This window comes from Elephantulus edwardii, unplaced genomic scaffold (assembly GCF_000299155.1).
Source record: "Elephantulus edwardii isolate Elephantulus edwardi_28Jun2011 unplaced genomic scaffold, EleEdw1.0 scaffold00236, whole genome shotgun sequence".
In the NCBI taxonomy this organism is placed as follows: Eukaryota; Metazoa; Chordata; class Mammalia; order Macroscelidea; family Macroscelididae; genus Elephantulus; species Elephantulus edwardii.
The window spans coordinates 768,750-785,794 of NW_006399986.1; the positions used below are offsets into that span (position 1 = coordinate 768,750).

At 57.1% G+C, this 17,045-nt stretch overlaps 1 protein-coding gene across 1 annotated transcript in view; it reads left to right on the top strand.

Annotated features, from left to right (window-relative positions):
• ARHGAP35 (Rho GTPase activating protein 35) overlaps window positions 1-16,406 on the top strand; it is a 90,262-nt gene extending 73,856 nt beyond the window's left edge. The window contains exons 3-6 of the mRNA XM_006898623.1: window positions 9,422-9,499; window positions 11,024-11,155; window positions 15,490-15,595; window positions 16,044-16,406. Of these exons, the coding sequence (XP_006898685.1) occupies window positions 9,422-9,499; window positions 11,024-11,155; window positions 15,490-15,595; window positions 16,044-16,401 (674 nt within the window). The 3' untranslated portion in view covers window positions 16,402-16,406. The remainder of the gene's footprint in view (window positions 1-9,421; window positions 9,500-11,023; window positions 11,156-15,489; window positions 15,596-16,043) is intronic.
• The last annotated feature ends 639 nt before the right edge of the window (window positions 16,407-17,045 follow it).

The following is a 17,045-nucleotide window of genomic DNA, read 5'->3' on the forward strand; positions in this document are numbered from 1 at the left end:
GAGGGTGTGACTGCCGCCACTGGCTCAGTCCACGTTCTCCTGGTGGCCCCGTGGGTGAACACTGTGCTAACCAAAAAGTCAGCGGCTCCAACCCAGACAGTTCTGCGTGCATAAAGATTAGACACAGAATCTTGTCAGCAAGTCAAGTGGAACTCCTTCCACAGGGTTTCCACAGCTGGGTGGTCTTTACAGAAGCAGCTGGCCGCTTCTTTCTCCCGTGGCGGCTGGGTTTGAACCACCACTTTTCTGCTTGGCTTTTCCAGGCTGTCACATGGGGTCGCTGTGAATCTGAAACAGCTTGGTGGCACCTGAAAACCGCCACCTCTGCAGCCAGGGAGCAGCGCCCCTACACCTTTGTCTCAGTCATGTGTTCCTTCCACCTCCCACCTGCCCATGGTTGCAGGTGCAGGGAGGTAATCAGAAAGCTCTGCCCATTCCGCACTCGATTCCAAGGTGACCTTCCGGGGTGTGTGCTGCTCCTTAAGAAGTAGGAATGATGGGGGATGTGGGCTCACATGCTACAAAACCAATTCATAACGACCCCACAGGCCCCTAGGCTGTCACCCATGCACAGACTGCCACTTCTTTCTCCTGAGGAGCACCTGGCAGATTCGAACCACCAACCTTTCAGTTAGCAGCTAAGTGCTTAACCACTGCACCTGCAACACCAGGACTCCTTGGGGAGTCGCGCTGCTGGGTTCAGTCCCAGCTCTGTGGCTCCGTTTCCTCTTTGTAAAATGGGAAGAAGGACTGTTTATTGCTCATTGGTGGGGTTGATGAGATCTGCATCTCGTGGCTGCCGTGGAAGCATAAGCACTCAGTAAAACAGGGGACTTGGTTCTGTTTTGATCTGGGGGCCAGGGAAGAGCTCTGGGAGCAATGGTTAGCTAGCCAAGAATAGAGCTCAAGGTCCAGGACCAGCTTCTAGGAAAAGGGTGGGTGTTGAGCCCCAAAAGGCTAGTCTGATTGGAGAGAGCGGTACTGGGGGGTGCCCGCACTGGGTATTTTGTGTTTCAGCTCGAAAGGATTGGAGGCAGGCAGAGATCGATTTTTTTGGCCAGGGGACAGTAGGAGAAGCGCTGCATCTCTGTTAGGGAAGAGAGGCCTGCAGAGAGGGCCCCGGGCTGCGCTTGCTGGTACGTGTGCCTGGTGAGGCTTTTGCTTCTTTTCGGGGGTCCTGGGAATAATGAACCTGAAGGAAGGTAACTTCTGTTCACCTTGATGCTTGAGAGGAACCAGCCCACCCCCTAAAAGGCCTTTTTCATGAGAGAGCCTGCCGTGGACAGGAAGGCAGGAGGGGTGGTGGTGCAGGGAGTAGAGGCGGTAGAGGCCGAAGAAGCAGCAGTGGTGATGATCGTGGAGAGGATGGTGATGGAGGAGGCAGGGATGCTGGTGGTGGTGGAGGAGGAGTAGTTGATGGAGGTGGTGATGGTGGTGATGAAAAAGGCGGTGGCGGTGATAGGGAGAGTGGTGATGATGAAGGAGGCGGTGGTGATGGTGGTCATAGTGACAGTGGAGGAGGCAGTGGTGGTGATGGAGAGAGTGGTGATGATGGAGAAGGCAGTGGAGGGTGGTGATGATGATGGAGGAGGCGGTGGAGGGTGGTGGCGGTAGAAGGCCGTGGTGATGGTGGTGATGGAGGAGGCAGGGTGGTGACCGTTGACCTGAGTTCTCACCAGCACCATTCCTTTGTTACTGGCTCTTTGTCTGGCCCAGGCTGCCCCTCCCTGAGGTGACACCAGCTCCCTTCAGAGCCACACTGCCACCCCCCCCCCCCCCGAGCAGGGGTGGGGCTTGCCCGGGTGTGCTGACAAAGTCACACTTCAGCACCTCGGCCGACTTGCATTCTTGGCAGGAGGGGTGCCCCAGCTGCTCTGAGCCTTCGCTCCTGCTCCGCACAGCGGGCTGCTCACCTCAGCTATGGGTGCGTGCTTGCCCCTCGGCGTTGGGGTACCTTGACCAGCGTGACTTCTTAACTGCCCCTGGGAGGGATCTGTGCTTCCTCGAATGTCAGGGAAAGCAGTCCCTGCTTTGGCTCAGGGAGAGGTCCAGAAACCCTGCTCACAGCAAATGACAGTGAACACATGGACCGCTACAAAGGCCCAGCCAGCTGCCAGAGCCATCTGATATCCCAGACGTGGTGTGAGATTGTCACCCTCCCCCAGGGCCCCTCACTCCTCCCTCCTCGGCGAGGGGATTGTGGCCGGGCTGGGCGGATGGACACTCTGCTGGGAATTCACAGTGCCCAGTGTCATCGTAGCGCTTTATAGTGGCCTTCTGTCCTGGTATAAAGGGGGCCTGGCATTGCCAGGGGCCGATCCTGACTGACAGGGAATTACCCAGGAAAGACAGCTAACAAAAGGGGGCAGGGGGCCAAGGCGGCCCCGGTGTGCAGGGAAAGGCCAGGAAGTCATTCCAAGCACATCCAGAGCAGGAAGGCAGAGGAGGGAGGCCTGCCTTAGTGTTACCAGCAGGAGGACTTCCTCCTGGGAACAGAGCAAGGGTGTCGTCCACTGGCCTCGCTGGTCCAGCCTGCTTCCTCCACTGCTCTGCAGAGAAGAGGGCGTGTGGTGTGCATGGGGAGAGGAGCCGGGCATCGTCTTCACCCAGGATGGTCCATCCTGCGTCCCTCCAAGTCTGACATGGTGTGTCAGGGAGGAGGGCACAGAGCTTCACAGGGCAGCGCAGCGTCATCTCCACAGCCACACAGACCCCGGCTCCACCACTCACCCAGTGTCTCCTTAGCAAACACCATAGCCTCTCGGCCTCCGTTTCCTTGCCTTTAAAATGGGAACAAAAATAAAGGCAGAGCTCGTTTAACAGAGCGTTCTTTTACTAGTTGAAGGTTTGCTGTTATGTCAAGCAAGTCTGAGCCATTTTTTTTTTCTCTTGTGTACCATCGAGTCAGATCCGACTGGCACAGGAAGAGATTGCTTCTCCTTCTCCAGGGGAGCATCTGATGGTTTTGAACCATGTGTATTTGGGACTGCAACACAGCTTCTTGCCACTAGGCCACCAGAGCTACATTGTCGGTGACATTTTACCAATAGCTTGTGCATCATTCATGTCTCTCTCACGTTCTCGTCAATCTCACCACATTTTTAACTTCTTCATGATGCTGTTGTTCAGTGGACTCCACTCTAGATGTTGAGATACACATCGTGGCACATGTTACCATATACATTCACTTTCGCTGGGTGGATTGGAATCAAACTTACAACCTCTTCAACTATGCCTGCATAATGCCCACAGGAATCAGAGGATTTAGTGTGACAAATGCTTGGGGAGAGCTTGGACGAGCCCCGGGCAGGCAGCAAGCCCTCAGTAAATGTTAATGATGATTGCTGTTATCATTATTATTTCTGCATGCTGGTCGTTTGTGGCACTGCTTGGCTTTTATGTGTGTCGTTTCATTTGTCTCAACAGTGTCATTGGTACAGTTGTCACTCCATTTTTTATGAGGACCCTCAGGCTCTGAGCAGTGTCCTCTGTCCTGCTCTGTGGTGCTGGCTGGCGCCTCTCGGGTGCTCTCTGTGGCAGGCACCGCTCTGGGGGCTGGCGGGAGTATAGAGAGTGGGAAGATGCTAGGAAGGCAGGCATCGTGGAACGGGCTGTAGGTGGAATCGATCTTGTGTTCCTTGCAGCAGTCCAATAGAAAAATACAAACCCACAATTCCAGCTGGGAAGTTACAGAGCAGAAGTCAAACCTATGTCCCCCCCATAGATAACAAATCCCGGGGAGGGTCCCATCCACATAATAACCCTGTCTGTGCCTTGTTCATCCCGTCAGGTATGAGGTGGGAACCCTCGTCTCTGCACAGAGAGGCAGTGAGGCTGTCCAAGGCTCCACTGGGTGGAACTTTCCTTGTCCAGGCGGGGAGAGAACCCAGCTTCCATGCAATGTTGGGGTTGTGCAGGGGGGCAGAGGCCTTCTTACCGACCTGGAGCCCCTCCTCTTCAAGGCCATGGCCAGTGTCTGTCTGTGGGACTTCCCTGCTCAGCACTGTCTGGCCTCCAGCCTTAGCCACCTGAGCCTCCAGAGGCCCCTGGGCCCCTGAAGGGAAGGGGAGGGGAGGGCAGTGGTCCTAGAGAGGCCCCTGGATCCCTGAAGGGGAGGGGAGGGCAGTGGTCCCGGGGAAGCCCATGCGCCTCCACTGGCCAAGCCGGGGTGAGCTGTCCTGAAGCTGAGCTCTGTCTGGGGTGGGGCGTGCTAAAGCACTCGCAGCACCAGCTCAGAATGGTTTCAAGGACTAAAGTGCTGAGTTTTCATATCTAAATATAGAAAGGAACAAATAAGCAAGTCCGAGTTTGTCTTGGAGGAAGTCTTGATTGGCGGCTGGAGAGGAAACTCAGAGGCACCGAGTCCCAGCAAAGCGCGTACTCAGGGGAAGCCGGACCCGAGGCTGCACCAGAACCTCAGCCCCAGGGCGGGAGGGCAGTCCCTGGTTCCCAAGGCCTCGTAGCTCAGCCGGGGGTCAGAATGTGGCGGTTCCAGCCCTTGGCGAGGCACTGGGCTGCCCGGCCTTTCCAGGTCACCACAGTCATTTCCGAGAGCAGGGTGGAAAGCCCTGTGGAGGCGCTTACTTCCCTCCCCGGCGTGCTCTGGAAGCAGTCCTGGAGAGGAAGAACTGGGGCCTGTGTTTTACCCCCTTATAAATGGCATCAACCTTATGAAGCGCCATCTCACACTGTAAATAATGCCTGTGCTGGCCTCCCCTTGCAGGCTGCCCTTCCCAGTGCCCATGGCCCTTCCCATTCCCCCCTGGGGTGCGGCATGCTGGTTCCAAAGGAGCTGCTGCTATCCATTCATGTTCTGTGAGGATTTCATGAAATCATGGGCTTTGGCAAGAGGCAGACCTTAGAAGTCAGGGATGTCTGTAACACTGGTTCGCAGTGGAGTCCCGGATCGGCATCACCTGGAAGGAAAGGTGCTTCTAGTGAAGATGGCAGGCCTGCCAGCTGCACCAGGCCGGGGCCCCAGGGGCTCCTGCTGCGGCTCACTGAGGACTAGCGATTGTGGATACAAGTCAGGCCTGGCGCACAGCAGCCCTCGGAAGCAGGCACAGTGCCACCTTCTCCTGCCCACTCGGACATAGATAACATCGGGAGAGGCCACTCCCCGCAGAAGGACAACATGCTTGACGAAGAGGAAGGACCCTCAACAAGACAGTTTGACACTGTGACCAGGGGCTCAGACACAGCCGGGACAGTGAGGGTGGCACAGGCAGGAGCGGCCACGCTCAGTTCTGGGACTTGAGGTCACTGTGAGTCAGAAGCAATGCAGAGGCTTCTAACGACCATAAAAGACGCAAGACACAGACGAGGTCAGGTCATTTCCTAGCTGCTGGCCTTGAGCGTGTCACATTAGCATCTTAGCCTCAGCATTACCATCATAAAGTGGGGTTAGTCAGAGCCTTACTTAAGGGGTTATTATGAGAACGGATGTGAAAGCACGTGGTTAGCACTCGGCAGTGTGTGCCCCATGCGCCGTAAACATTTATCATTACTACTGCTTTTAGCTATCTTCCTAGACCAAATAAACATTAATCTTTTCAAACACGTTCCAGACAGATGGATGTCCAGGGAGGAAACTGTAGCCCATTGAAGTAAATGACAGCTGGAGTAGAAATAGTTAATTTATATAAAGCAGAGTTAATTTATATACAGCAGTCCCCAATTCCCAATCTTCATTCATAAATACAACCTGTGTATAAGGGCTATTATAGTAACAATTCAGGCTGATAACAAAGGTGCTACTTCGTAATATACATCAAAACATCACTCTAGTGGCAAGAAGCTGCACTACAATCCCAGAGGTACGCAGTTCGAATCCACCAGATGCCCTGCTGGAGAAGGAGGGACAGTCTCCTGTACCAGTCGGATCTGATTGGACAGTACACACATAAAAAATAATAATTTTTAAAAAAACAAAACACACCCATTACTATTATGTTAAAGTTTCAAGTATGTGGAATTGTTTCTTTTTTCTGTGTAGGAAAATCCACTAAGAGGAGACTAACCAGCAGTTGGATGTATAAACCATACCTTTTAGGATTTTACAGATTCAGCTGCGAGACTGATTTAGAGCCAAAGCTCGTTCATAATCCTCTGAGAGACTGTTTGCCGTCCTGTGATTTCTCTTCCTAGTCATAGCTCTCTGTTCCCCAGAACCACAGAGAACTCAGCATTTCTAAAGGGCAGGTGTTGGGATGTTTGAAGGTCGAGTTCAGAGCTTTTTCCCTTGTTCTGTTGCCAGAGATTCACTTCGACAGGGAAGAGACTTGAAAACCAGCAGGACTTTAAATAAAGAGGGCAGTACCAGAGCCTGCTTCACTGGTTGAGTCTTTGGAAGTTTCTGGAACTCAGGATGCTTCTGAGATGCAGAGGTGGCTTTCTCCCGGGTGGCTCAGTGGCACGAAGTGTGCCAGCTGACAGTGGAGTCACTGCAGACGAGAACTCGGCTTCACAGACTTGAATCGCATCCCCCTGCCGTGTGTGCACTTGCAGGCTGGTGGTCTGCTCCAGGACCCCACCCACTCAGCCTGGGCTCCCTGGCCAGCCACCCGTGCCATCGGGGTCCCGGCGCCCACCACCCCACTCCCCTCGACAGCAGGACCATGCAGTCTGCTCTCGTGTTGGGTTGGTTTTGGACCAATGTCTAATCAGTGTCCATGATGAACTTGGCTGGACAGCAGCAGAGTGACTCTTCCAACATGGGATTTCATAAATACACCCTGTGTCCAGATGGTGGAACTAGGGGGCGGCTGCTCTGGCGCTGGCCATGGGCTCACAGGTCGTCCTCTCAGGAGGTCACGGCACCCCACCCCTGAGTGCTCCCAGATAGCTTGTTCTCTGCCCTCCGCGGCGGGGCTGTTGGAAGACAGTTGACCCTTTGCTATGGAGCCTGTTCAACCTGCTGAGCTGACTGGCTCACAGCGACCTTACAGGCTAGAGGAGCGCTCCCCATGGGGCTCAAGGCTGTGATCTCATAGAAGCACATTGCCTCTGTTTTTCTTCCAGAGAGTAGCTGGATTCAAACCACTGACCTTTCACTTCTCAGCCCAGCATTTACTCCACTGTGCCACCAGGGCTCCTTTTCTTACTCATAATGATCCCAGGGGGCTTCCAAGTTTGTAACTCTTTACAGGAGCAGGCGGCCAAGCGCTTAAGCACTGCGCCACCGGGGCTCCGTCATCAGGCGACAGTGCCTAGAGGCATGGTGTGCCTGGGTTAAGGTGTCAGATGCTGAGGGAATGGCCTGCTCATGGGGACAGGGGGCTGACAAGTTTCGAAGCAGCTGCCCTCTGCACCGTCTATGTCTTTGCACTAGGAGTGCAGACACTCGGGGGGGGGGGGGAGGAAAACGAGAAGGTACAGACTGGAGCGTCCAGTGCTGCCCAGCGCCTGCTGAGAGGTGGGTCCTTGGGGCCTTTGGCGGCCGCAGAGAGCACATAGTTGTTGACGTGTGTCTTAAAGAGTTCTGAAAAAGCACTGAGGAAAGAGGCCACTGCACGGTTGGAGTTGACAAAGCTCCCAGAATGTATGGCAGTCTCCCAGTGCAGGAATCAGCCCCGCGAGCCTAGGCTGCACCTTCTGGGCATCCTGGAGGCAGAAGAGGTGCCCTGGATTAGAGAAGTCTCTGTAGATGGGAGCAGCAGACAGGTCCGAGGTCGTCCCCTACCTGGTTTTGTTCATGTTTCCGAGACCCAGAAGGTCTTGAAGATTAACCAGCATCATTGATTTACTGAATACTTGCATGGATTTGTGGATGGTGCCACAGTGACCCCTTGGGCAGAGTTAGCACTAAGGAGTCAACCCCCAACGGAGACAGCCGCAGTGCGCCAGGAGCACGTGAACACTGGCGGCGGCTCCTTCATCACTGGACAGCGTCACTTGGGCAGGAGCCCTCTGAGCTGGCCATTAACGACCCGTCCTCTGCTATTAACAGCTTTTAAGCCAGAGAATTGATGGCATTTGCTTTGAATGCTCAGCAGAGGTCGCCTGCCCTCGTCCAGCCAGATGGAGGCAGCTCTTCCCACACAGCACAGACCCCCAAGTGCTGGCTCTCAGGCCTCCCTCCTCACTGAGTGCAGGCCTGGCCTCTGCCCCGTGCCCGCTTCTGTGATCAGAGGGGGTCAGGGCTGGTTGGAGCAGTAGACCCCATCGTGGCTTCCCCTGTTAAGGAAGCACCGGTGGCCCGGTCTGCGGGGAATCCCGTCCACCTCTCTCCTGGCTGGAATCCATCAGTGGCTACTCGAGAAAAAGGTGATCGATCTCCCCCCACGTGGGCTACAGCCTCAGAAACTCAGTGGACAGTCCGCTCTGATCGATGGCAGTGCTTTGACCTTATTGGTATCTGGTCACACTGACCGTCATGATTTTAGAATGGCCCCAGAGCTTTCTTAGACCGTCATCCTGCCAGGAGAGATCACCACGGGTGGTTTCAAACCACCCACCAATCATCTCCCAGCCAACTGCTTATCCTCTGTGCTGCCGGGGCTCCTCCCCTTCTTTCGACCTCTGATGCTGCTGATGTGCAGGTGGGCTCCCCGTCCCTGGGGAGCCTCTTTCTAATTTACCTACTTTTAGTTTGTGTTGTTTTTCTTACCTCACACCATATAACAGAATACATGCCAGAATGATGACAGAATTAAATGTGAGAACGAAAGGGAGAAAATAGACTATCTGCTCCAGGAATCCAGAAGGCTGCCCCCAGCATAAAAACAAAGGGATCTGTCATAAAGAAAATGACTGGTCTTGAAAGCCTAAGATCTGAGTCACGTACTTCAAAACATTCCGTGCACAGGTTATATGGCAGGGGAAGAATGGGGAGGTGTAAATGTGTATAAAATAAATAGTTCAAATAGTTTCCCCCTGGTATTCAAAGCTTCTTTCAAAATGAAAAGAACATGTGTTTTTGGAATTCTAAAAAGTTCATTTCCAAGAATCTGTTGAACTAGTTATCCAAAATATGTAAAAAAAAAAAATAAAGCATTAATTGTAGTTTATTTCTAACAGTGAATACTACCTAAATGATCAACAAGAAGATTATTAAAAGTTTATTTATTCTATCTTTGACTGTCTTTAAAATCAGATTATGAAAAGAATATTGATTAGATACATGTCTTAAGTGAAAAAGGCAGGTCAGAACAAGAAAAACAAGCAAACAAACCAACCCCAGAAAAATGAAGAGTTTGTACATCAAACGGTGGGCTTCAGTTACCGTGCGCTCATGTATTGTGGTGTTGTTTTCATTTTAACCAAAAAGTATTGTAAAAGGTCTAAGGACTGAGGAGAATGGGGGTAGCAGGTGAAGCGTCCACGCGATCCCGGCTCGGCTCGGGGGACCGGAGGGGGCCGGTGGGATCAGGTCATGCTCTGCTCACTGCCTCCGCTGAGCCTGCTGCTTGCTTCTCCCCAGGCCTGAGCACAGAAGGCATCTACCGCGTCAGCGGGAACAAGTCCGAGATGGAGAGCCTCCAGAGGCAGTTTGATCAAGGTGAGCCTGTCCCAGCAGACCCCACGGCAGGGGATGGGACATCCCGGAGGGGACCAGCGTGCCGCCCCACAGGCCTGCGAAGGCTTCTGCCACAGACCCGCTGCCAAAGGTGCTGGCCCAGGACCGTGCATATGGCTGACCTCCGACACGGGAAGCTAACTCCTGGCCCTCCTTCCTTCCCCGACGTCATCCTGCCACCTGCAGCCCACGTGAGGCTGTCTCCCTCTGAGCCTCACCACCCCTGCTTGGGACTCCACCAGTTAGATCTCTGTCCTTACAGCGCCTACAGCTCACTCCCCTGACTTCCACTATTAACTGGGGTGACACTCAGAATTCAGGGAATTCTGAGCACGGTGACCTCTTATCACAGAAAGACACATCAGGCGAGATCTGATGGCAGCCCTGCGTGAAGCTCCGTCATGCCAGGCGTGCTGTGGTCGCCAGCCCACAGTCCGTGGGCAGTGAGCGCACACATGTGCATGGTTGGCACCCCCTTGCTCCGTTACCAGTCAGATCAGTGGACGTGCACGCCAGTGTCCAGCCCCCTGTATTGGGCCTTGTCTCGGGGTCAGGCCTGCTGCTTTAGAAAGATGCAGCGCAACTTCTTGGCTTAGACTATTTTTCCAAATCCAGGCACAAAAAGCTAGTGTCCCACAGGAAAAAGGAGAGTGTAAGGATGGATCACTGCCGTGGGGAAAGGGCACACACTGGAGTTAGGCACCGATGCCCACAGTGACCCCAGGACATGGGTTAGTCTTGCTGAGGGCGCCCTGCTTTGCAGCTCGGCCTGCTTTGTGAGCAGCACCTGGTCCTCCCTGTCCACACCCACCATGCACCAGAGCAGCAGACATTCCCAGTGGCAGAGCTGGGGGAGAGGAGAACTGGGGACCCACAGTCAGGGCCAACTTGGCACAGAAGCAGCTCGGGAGGGCCCGCGGGATCGTGCCTGCACCAGCGACAAGCACACGGCCATGTGGCCGAGTGCCACTGGACCTGCCCCACCCGAGCCATGCTCAGCTGGCAGGTGACACAGCGCATCTGTGGGGAGCAGAGGGTCAGGTGAGGGCCAGGACTTCCTCCAGAGCCACCGGAGGTAGAATGAGGGGAGAGCCACACCTGGGGTGCTAGAGGATCTGTAACCCACTCACCTCCCAGCCACTGCTTCCTGGGTGCAGTCAACTGTGTTTGGAAAACACGAGAGCCAGGCTGAGGGGCAGACAGGAGTCATTTGGCTCCCTCTCCACATGGGGACAGTGATGGAGTCTGAAGTCCACACTGTGGGCCCCTTCGTGTGGCCCACCATAAAGCGAGGTGATCCTTTAAACCCATCAGCAGCAGGCAGGGGGAGCTGGATGGCCCTGAGGGGGGCAGTCCCACACGGCCTCAACAGAAGGCAGCGGGCTGGGTGGTGTCCACGGCTGCCGCCTCCCCTCTGTGGTCGCTGTACGGGAGCCGGACCAGCATCCACAGCCCAGCCCTGCTCAGTGTGGCCTGGCCTCACGTGCCCATCCACCTTCCTTTCAGACCACAACCTGGACCTGGCCGAGAAAGACTTCACCGTGAACACCGTGGCCGGCGCCATGAAGAGCTTCTTCTCCGAGCTGCCAGACCCCCTGGTGCCGTACAGCATGCAGATCGACCTGGTGGAGGCACACAGTGAGTACCCCGCGGGGTCGAGGGCATCAGAGGTAACTGTGCAGGACGAGGGGTCGTGTCCTTCCTGAGGGTCAGACACGCCTGCGCACTGGCTGGTCTCCTTGCTCTTGGTGGACCCAGCCTCCCTGCAGCCCCTCGCAGCCCCCTGCCTTCCTGCTCTTGTTACTCTTCCTACTTGCCCTTTGAAGAGGCACCTGGTGGAGAAGTGTCGAGACTGGACAGGAAAGTCCCATGAAGTCCTGACAGATGCTGCCCTTCCCGTTCCCCACTCACCCCCTTCCCGATCCCCACGAGGCATCAGCATCCACGTGGGTGGCTCTGGGGCTCAGGGGCCCCCCAGCAGTTTGCACCTCTGGTGTCCAGGGTTCCGTCTGCTTGTGTACCCCCCACCTTGTTCTGGTCCTGGACCTGACTGGGTGGAAGTCGCTGAAGGCCTCTCAGAGGCCCAGGCAGGGCCGGGCATGCGTGTTCCTCCTCCGGCTGCTTCTGGAGATGGGCGGGAGGGTTTCTCCAGGTGGACTAGGGTGGCAGCGGGGGGGACAGTGTGGCTCACCCACTGCCCAGAGAGCTGCTTCTGTTTCTGCTGGCGGGGGAGGTGTGGCCTGGTACCCAGCGTGCTGGAAGCCCCTCGTGCTTGGCTGCATTTGTCTTGACTTGGCGCCATCTAGAGGCTTCTGGAGGCCCTGCACCCACAGAACCCTATTGTTTCCGCGGGAGCTGCCGAGACAGCACACTTTTGTTTTTGGAGTAATGAGGAGATAGGGTGTCATCAGTAGGGAGCCGGCTGCCCTTCCTCTCACGCTTCAGCCCTTTCCCAGCGGAGGAGGTGCCTTCTTGCTGCTGTTACCACAGCTGCCTGCGAAGGGTGGAAGTTTTCCGCTTCCTCTTCCCATTGTGTCTTTCTCATGCTCCCAGTGGGGCTCCGTGACCTTGAACCTGGAAGGAGGGAGAATGGCAGTGCTCACAATGGCCAGAGCATCTGAGCAAGGTGGACTGTGGGCGTCAGGAGACGGCTTCCCCGAGCCGCAGACACCGCCCCTGGCCGGGAGAACTTGGTGTTGAGGGGCACAATGGAGAGAAGATTCCCAGTCTGGCTGGGTTTCCATGACAACGCCAACTTGTCCAGCTCTTCCCACTTAATACCTAAGAGCTGTTGTCTCTGTGTATTCAGAGCTTGGAAGCTGTTTCAGAGCCCATCACAACAGGCACCAAGGTCGTTACTGAACTGTTTCTGTACCTCCAGAACCTCACAGTGTTGAACACGGTGGAAGTGTGTCCACCACTTAGCTTCCTGCCAGAACATGTGTTACCCACAGCTGTGCAGCCAGCTTGAGCACTCAGCTGCAAACCAAAAGTCCACACAGGTGCCTCAGAGGAAAGGGCAGGCGATCTGCTCCCAAAGAATCGGCCTTTGAAAACCTCCGGAAGCTCAGCTCTGCCATGGGAGGCGTGGGCGCCAGGAGGCACTCAGTTTCGGGGGTTTGGAGGGTTGTTGGTTTTTTACTTGGTTGCTTGGGGCTAGGGTTTTTCTTTTAGTTCCTGGCTCATAGGAGAGGATAAGTAGAAGATTCTGGAGGAAGTGACAACAACCTTGTCCCACTTGTCACTCAGGACCTGGCCCTCTGCTGGGCACCAGTGTACATCCTTCCCATGGGTACCATGCACAAGGCGGTGCCGTGGTGGTGTGAGGGGACAGTGCCCTCATGTCGCAGCACAGACCTGCAAAGGCAGGAGGGAGCAGGCCAGAGGCCTCAGTGAGGACCCCAGGAGCCCAAGTACAGGCTTCAGCGAGGGCCCCAGGAGGCCAGACGGAGGCTGTCTTACCCCACGCCATCTCGCCCTCACCTCAGCCCTCAGCCCGTCCGGGACTCCACTTCCAGGACATTTACTGCTCCTCTTCCCTGTAGTTTGTCCTTTTTCTCATGACATCTCCCCTCCTCCAGTCCAGCCATCTGACTAAGGCATCCCCTGCCCTCTTCACTAGAGATCAGAGCTAGTTCCACCTCCATCCTGGAGCGCTGAGCCCACAGGCCTTCAACTGTGGAGGCCTCTTCAGGCTCCTCTAGGTGCTGGTTGTCAAAGGACCATTAAAAGTCCCTCAGACTCATGGCCATCGAGTTGGAACCGATTCGTAGCTGACCCCTCATTGGGCTCCCGAGGCTGCAAACTGCCTGGGAGGAGATTCTCCTGCAGAGGAGCCACCAGACCCTCAGCTTTGGGTGAGCATGAGCTCCCTGGGGACGTGCTTCCACAGCACCCTCAAAACCGCCCAGCTTAACACCTTCCTCCCACTGAGTGACGAGGCAGCGAACGCTGGCCCTGACTAGTGGCCGAGTGGCCAAGGTGGCCCCTTGTCATCCAGCCAGCTGCTCAGGGAATGGGTGTGTTCCTCACCTGAGCCAGAGCCTGATTCATGGGGACAGACGGACAGTGAGAGGCAGGGCCCCAGCGGTCCTCATCCTCATTCCTACCCCAGCTTTCTCTCTGGACCCGGGAGCTGTCGGACCGAGGAGAGCGGTATGCTCCCAGCTGGGCCACGAACCCGGGTCGCTCGCGTGGAAGGAGCCGGTCCTGCTTCAGCCGTCACTCCCCACGCCTTGAGGGTGTGCTGTCAAAGCTAATCTTCCATTTGGTTTTATTCTGTTGTTTCTTTTTTCGAAGTTCAGGAAAGTGGAGTTGCTAAGGGCCCCGCCACTGTCCTGGAGAAGGTTCCGGCGCCATGCTCCTTGGAGGCGAGGAGGGTGGAGCTTGCTCTCCGCACGTTGGGCTATTAGGAGGGGCCAGGCCTTTGGAAGAGTCATGCTGGGAAAGGCAAAGGGTCAGGGAAAGAGAAGAGTGTCGCCAAGGTGAACTGACGCAGTGACTGTCGGGTGAGGGTGACGCGGGTGGCACAGGTTCCGGTCATTGTGTTCCGAGGGTCACTGCTGGCGGTTCCATGTCACATACCTGGCAGCGTGGAACAGTGCTCCCCAGGAAGCTGCTGAGGCCCCACTCAGCGGCCTGCGGGGCTCTGCTAGGCCCCCGCCCTTGGCCCAGGGTAGTGGGGTGACAGTGCAGCCTGAGTGCCCCACCTGGTTTTGAGGTGTCTCCAAGTGAGAGCACCCCCACTGTCAGTCCATCACAGGCAGGCAGCTTGCTGGTCGCGTCACGTGTCCACAGACACACACAGCTTGGCCAGTGTCTGAGACAGGACCCTTAACCCAGGTCACCTGCGTCCATTCCCAGCCAGCCTCTCTCACACCTTCCAAGGATGGGGGCTTCCCAAAAGCCAGATGGTTTGTGGCCCAGGAGCCCCTGGGGCCAGGCACACATGTGAGGAGGACAGTGCTTCCGGGGCCACCTCAGGAGCTCGTGCCCTGAGTGGTGGAGACATTCCACTGATGGTGCTGGACTTCCCGTCGGGGGGGGGGGGGGGCACGCCCTCCATCCTCTGTCCATCTGCCTGCCCTTGCCAGGTGCTGCTGTCCGTTGGGTCCCGTAGAGCACTGCACTCAGGGCACCGTGCTCGGGGCTGGGCAGCTCACCTTCAGCTGGGCCGTAGTGTGTGGTAGGACTGATGGGTGTCTGTGGTCCATGGGGCCCTGGAGCAGCCCTGAGGTCCGAGTCGAGGCTGCGGGAGTGTGCTCCTGCCACCCGCCCAGGCGGCTCCACGCTGCATTCGCCTCCGTCCAGGGCTTGCTGTCCCGCCGAGCTCTGCCGCCCGTCCACCAGGGCCTGGTCGCTGGCTCTGTGGCTTGTTAGCACGTGACCCCAGAGTGCAACACTCAGTGGAACTGCCAGCTTGTCCCGGCGCTGGGCTCCATAGCTGGCTCCCACCACCACTGGCCCATTAGGATTCCACATGGGTCTGCAACGGGGAGGGGTCACAGGCTTTGAGGGGCTGCACACAACCCCCCACTGTTCCCATCAGCCTCTCCAGCAGCATCCCTGAGCTCGAGAAGGACAGAGCCCCGGCCTTGTGACAACTCCCCCCAGATAGTCCCTTGGCAGCGTGGGTGGTGGGTGGCCGCACCCACCCGCCTGGTCAGGAAGCTGGCTTTCTGCACAGGGATCCTGTCTCCAGGGGCAACAGGATGAGTGAAGAATGTTCTTTATTGTGCCGTTCCTTGGACCCCTCCGTCTGGGGGTTGGGGGTGGGGAGTGACCGGAAGCCCCCTGTGCACAGTGCTCCCCTTCAGCCAGGACCTCACTGCCACCAGGTGTGTGGCCTGTGCAGTCGCTCCGGGACAGAGCGGAGCAGCCTGGCAGGAAGTGCGCCCGGCCCTCCGAGGGAGACGCTGCCCAGAGCCACACGATGCCCACCTCACCCAGGAGTCTGCTTTTTGTCTCCTCAGAAATCAATGACCGGGAGCAGAAGTTACACGCCCTCAAGGAGGTGCTCAAGAAATTCCCGAAGGAAAACCACGAAGTCTTCAAATACGTCATCTCTCACCTGAACAAGTACGTGGCCAGCCTTCTGGGTGGGGTGCCAAGCAGCCCGGTGGGACCCTTACCACAGGCTGCACACGTGGCCTCAGCGGGTGCCCAGCACGAGGGGTGGCTGGCATGAGGGGCCTGGGACCCTCTTCCTGCCCCGAGACTAACAGAGGAGCCCAAGAGCTCAGCGTCAGCTTTCAGCCGCCTGTGCCCCAGCAGGGTGTGGTGGCCCCCTTGTGTGGACGGGCGTGCCGTGGGGACACGGGGGGCAGGGGACCTTGCCCAGGTGGACATGAGCCTCGTAGGGAGGCACCTGCCTGTCCACCTGCTCCCTCCTGGGATGCTGCCCAGCCAGAGTGCCCTGTCCCCTGCAGGTGGGGTGGGCCCCTGGGCACCGCTGCGAGGGCTCAGGCTCTGTGCCGGGCAGGCGACCGTGAGCACTCAGCTGACCGGGCGTCCCGTGTCCCCACAGAGTCAGCCACAACAACAAGGTGAATCTCATGACCAGCGAGAACCTCTCCATCTGCTTCTGGCCCACCCTGATGCGGCCCGACTTTAGCACCATGGACGCCCTCACGGCCACGCGCACCTACCAGACAATCATCGAACTCTTCATCCAGCAGTGCCCCTTCTTCTTCTACAATCGGCCCATCAGCGAGCCCCCCGGCGCCACACCCAGCTCCCCCTCCACCATGGGGGCCACTGTCCCCTTCCTCACCTCCACCCCCATCACTGGTCAGCCGTCTCCCCCCCAGTCGCCCCCACCCACCCCTCAGTCCCCGCTGCAGCCCCTGCTGCCCTCCCAGCTGCAGGCCGAGCACACGCTGTGAGCCCCGCTGGCCACCTGAGCACGCTCTTGTTGCAGAGGCCCCTCTGCCAACAGACCACAGCCGTGCAAGGCCAGAGTCTGAACAGGTAGGCCAGGGGGCCAGGGCTGCATGCAGACCACCCAGGGCTGGCTGGAGGCTGCTGCCACGGGGACCTGCCCTTTGACCTGAGACCCTTCGAGGACTGAACGAGTGAGGCAGCTTATGGGGAACCCACCCACTCCTCGTCAATGGCTTGTACAGAACCAGGGTGCCCGGACATGTCCCCCACTTTATCTCCTCTATGCGAGTCTGGGGACCCTGCCCCGGGTACAGTGCCGCTGCCGTGTGCCCGGCAGAAGGGAACAGGGGCAGGTCCGACCCCGGACCCCAGGGCGCCGCCCCGCCCTCCCCCATCCTGGACTTCAGATTGAGCCCTTCATGGCAGAGGATCACTGGAAGCAAAGTGGAAAGCCCCTCCCAACATTGGAAAGAAACTAGGAAACCGACTACAGGGCCCCTCAAGTCTCAGCTCCCCCCGCCAGGAGCAGACAGGTGGCAGGCCTCATCTCTACGACAGCAAGGCCAGAGGCCAGCAGCTGCCCGAGGGCCCATGGGAGCCACCTGCCTGCCCCCAGGACACTGGAGGTGATGATGAGCTGAGGAGC